Source organism: Sinocyclocheilus rhinocerous, unplaced genomic scaffold (genome assembly GCF_001515625.1).
Source record: "Sinocyclocheilus rhinocerous isolate Xijiao unplaced genomic scaffold, SAMN03320098_v1.1 scaffold2415, whole genome shotgun sequence".
Classification (NCBI taxonomy): domain Eukaryota; kingdom Metazoa; phylum Chordata; class Actinopteri; order Cypriniformes; family Cyprinidae; genus Sinocyclocheilus; species Sinocyclocheilus rhinocerous.
In genome coordinates, this window is record NW_015666566.1 from 692,614 (window position 1) to 696,717 (window position 4,104).

The window sequence follows — 4,104 nt, forward strand, 5'->3', positions numbered from 1 at the left end:
TTATTAGATAAAATATTTTACATAATTTCTGTAAGTAGAACTTTTACTTTCACAAAGCATCCGAAATGCTATTGTTATGAGACATTTGTGACTTCAGCTTTTAAATGTATACACCTAAAAGCAAAGTAATGATTTATTTTAGTTACGAAATTTATATAAGTGCTAACACGTAGAAACATAGAAACAAACAGAACATGTATCAAAGTGCAGCTGTTAAATGTCCCATTACTGACTTTCTTTCTACTTAATAAAAGTATGTGCTTTCCCACCACCAGCCATGTACACACACTTTAAGTGCTTTGTAGAAGTAGCTGACTGGCATTCAGCCCATGTTTGAATGGTGGCTATGAAATTAACAAATGAGAGTCAGTCGATAAGAAAAAGTTATTCTTCCCTCTTGAGCCCATTAAGATGCAATACTAGTATCAACACTGGGATTTGGAACTGAGCCACATTGTCTGAAAGATTTCAAGGGAAAGACACAATTATCAAACATGAATAATTCATTTTATTGGCTGGGTAATACAGAGCTAAATAACATGCGCTGTACAAACAGACATTCAGACGGCCCAAATGAATGGATCAGAATGATAAAAGATATGTCATGATTATTATTGCAATTCTGGGCTTGATATAAAAAGCCTATATAAAAGGCCTATGCTTCAATGTTCAACATATAAGTGTTCATGTAATAGTTTCTTTACAAAACATGCTTTTCTTTACAACATTTCTTTTATAAATTTTAATTGTACAAATTATATTGAAACTGAAGTATACTACTTTTCCAAAGTTTGGGGTCAGTAAGTTTTTTTAAAAATGTTTTTGAAAGTCTCTTATGCTCACTAAGGCTGCAATTATTGCATCAAAAAAATACAGTAAAAACAGTAATATTGTGAAATATTATTACTATTTAAAATAACTGTTTTCTATTTGAATATATTGTAAAATGTAATTTATTCATGTGATTAAAAGCTGAATTTTCAGCATCATTACTTCAGTCTTCAGTGTCACACGATCCTTCAGAAATCATTCTAATATGCTGATTTGCTGCTCAAGAAACATTTCTTGTGTCCAAATGTTTAGTCTGGTTATGCACATATTAATGCATAATTTAAGCATGCTTGTCTCTTGTGTTGTTTTAGAATGTGTACTACACAAGCTCTCAGCAGCTGCATGTCGGAGGCTTGAGTCCGACCATCGACGACGACGATAACAAGTGCCTGGTGGATGTGAACGGCCGGCCGCGACTGCTGGAATGCAGCTACGCCAGCAACAAGCACATGAAGCTCTCCTGGCTCTTTACTCAGGTATACTTCCATGGGAAACAATTAATTGTATGCTCAAAACATTTTTTTATGCTGGCTTTGGTGCCCTACATCTAAATAAGTATAGTATTGCAGTGGTCAGTTTTTGCTGTCTGGTCTGTTTTTTAGTATTTTAGTTGTTTTAGTATCATATTTAAAGATACTAATGTAGTTTTATTAATATTTTTTAATATTTTTTATTTTATGTTTAGTGTTTTAATTTTAATGTTTTTGTAATTTTTATTATTATTATTATTCAATTTATGTATATATATATTATTGTATTTCAGTTCGTTTATTTTATTTCAAGTAACAAAAGGGTTTTTTATGGTTTTAGTTGTAGTTATAATAAGCTTTAATAACCCAGGCCATAAAGAGCTTCATTGCATTCTACACTACCCTCATTACACATAGACATCCTTTACTGCACAACTCATTTAAAGCCGATGTCAAAATCGTTCCCTTTTTTTGAACAAGTTTTGGGATCATTGAAGTAGTTCAAAACTTTCCCTTAAAATTTGCGGTCAATTTGCAGCATCTGTTAGCCCTCCGGCTGTGCGACTGCAGTGGACACTTTCTGGATACCGAGCATTAATAATTCAGAGGTGTGTGTGTGTGTGTGTGTGTCGTAAAGCTCTCTTAATTCAATTTGAGCGCCGTTCTGGATTGTAGCAGACATCTTGATTTCATCCGCACGTAATATATGCGTCTCTATTAAAAGGCAGGTGAATTCATATGTCACAGCAGGCGGTGTCGTCTAAAAGGTTTAGCTGAAGTGTGCTGGAAATGTCAGAACAGGTTATTAGGAAAGGGTAATGCTGCCCCCTTGGGAGAGATGTCGAAGTAGATGAACAAACACGCGCTTACAGGAAAAGTGTAAGAGTATGAACGGTATCAATTCTCACACAAACCCTCGGGACGTGCTTTACACGGGCTCAGTGGGATAAAGACAGCCACCTTTTTTCTTCAAGTTATTTAAAATGGAATCAGGTGGGCCGAATCCACTGTGGCCTTTTAGGTGCGATGAATAATTGATGACAAAGCCAGTGAAAGAGTGATCTGGCTCTTGACTCATAGGAGAGCATCAGAAATGGCTTTAATTAAGTCTTTATCGACTCACATTGTCTGTTGACAGTCTGCTTTTCAGTCTGTAACTAGGATACCGCTTGACAGGTCGTGAATAAATGTGCCGTTAAGCTTACCTGACATATGTACCCAGCTGAAATATATTATTTAGCTCTTTAGGGCGTTTGGCACCACCAGCAGTCAGTGATATTATTATTTTAGGGAGGCTGATTTGGAACAAAACATAATTGAAGCAGATGCTGTGTTCCTGTCGGTGACACCTGTTCAACGATGCATTCCAGATTAGTTTATAATTACTGGGGTCTTAATAATACCTTGTTTATAATGTACATGACCACGAAAAATTACATGGAGTCATACTACTTAAATTCTATTTCACAAAATTGAAATATAAGTGAGAGAAGAAGCAGTGCTGGGTAGATTACTTACAAATTGTAATCTGTTACTGATTACAAATTACATGATGAAAAATAGTCAGTGATGTAATCTACATTAGTCATTTTAGGTAATGTATTCTGATATTTTGGATTACTTCTAGATTACTTTTGACTAGTACTGTCAAACGATTAATTGCGATAAATCGCATCCAAAATAAAAGTTTTTGTTTACATAATATATGTGTGTGTACTGTGTATTTTTATTATGTTTTATTATGTATATATAAATACACACACATGCATGTATATATTTCAGAAAATTTTGTTATGTTTATATATTAATTATATTTATATATAATGTAAATTATATTAATATAAATATATACATGTAAATATTTTCAAAATATATACTGTCTTTAAAAAAAAAAAATTCTAAAGAGTAGAGCTGTCACTTGATAAAATTCATTACCTGTTGTGCTGATATATTCATTAAAGTATTATCTTAATACTATAATTGTGTGTGTGTGTGTGTGTGTGTGTGGTCACACTTTATTTTAAGGACCAGTTCTCACTATTAACATAGTCTCACTATTAACTAGTTGCTTATTAACATATTATTTACATATTGGCTGTTTATTTGTACTTATAAAGCACATATTCTGCATGACCATATTCTACATCCCTAATCCTACCCAATACCTAAACATAACAACTACCTTACTAACTATTAATAAGCAGCAAATTAGGAGTTTAATGAGGGAAACGACATAGTTTATGGTTTGTTAATAGCGAGATTTGGACCTTAAAATAAAGTACGACCAACATAATATTAGTACAGAGTTTCCCAAACTGGGGTAAATGAAATGTGTTGTTAAATTATTTAAATATTTACTTTAAATCTCAGGGGGACTTCAAGTAAATATTTTATATCAATGTGGTTTGACTGACAAAAAAGTTTGGGAATGCCTGCATCACATGAACAAATAATAATAAACATGAAAGCAGCAATGACATGGTCAAGGTCTTCCAGGTTTTAAATATTTTTGTCAGTTGTTTGGCAGCAGTGTTTAGTAACTTGCATAATTGTGTTTTCAATACAAGGTATAATTGCTGAGAGGTGCTTTTGTCCCCAAATTCAGAAGCATGTATTGCAAATTAACATTTACACACATTCCCACTTATATTGTGAATACTTACTGTATTCAATATGACACACGTTCAAATTTTATATAAAGTAAATTCGAAAAAACAAAACATTTATTATAAATTCATTATTTTTATATCTACAGTTGTCATCTTAATTGTTATTTAATACTTGAGTATAATTTGTGTGAGCT

The 4,104-nt window shown here is 32.7% G+C and overlaps 1 protein-coding gene across 1 annotated transcript in view; it reads left to right on the forward strand.

Moving 5' to 3' along the window:
* LOC107732786 (polypeptide N-acetylgalactosaminyltransferase 18-like) overlaps nucleotides 1-1,307 on the forward strand; it is a gene marked incomplete at its 3' end in the record, with an annotated part of 53,792 nt that extends 52,485 nt beyond the window's left edge. Inside the window, exon 10 of the mRNA XM_016544200.1 lies at nucleotides 1,143-1,307. Coding sequence (XP_016399686.1) covers nucleotides 1,143-1,307 — 165 coding nt within the window. The remainder of the gene's footprint in view (nucleotides 1-1,142) is intronic.
* Nucleotides 1,308-4,104: the final 2,797 nt, after the last annotated feature.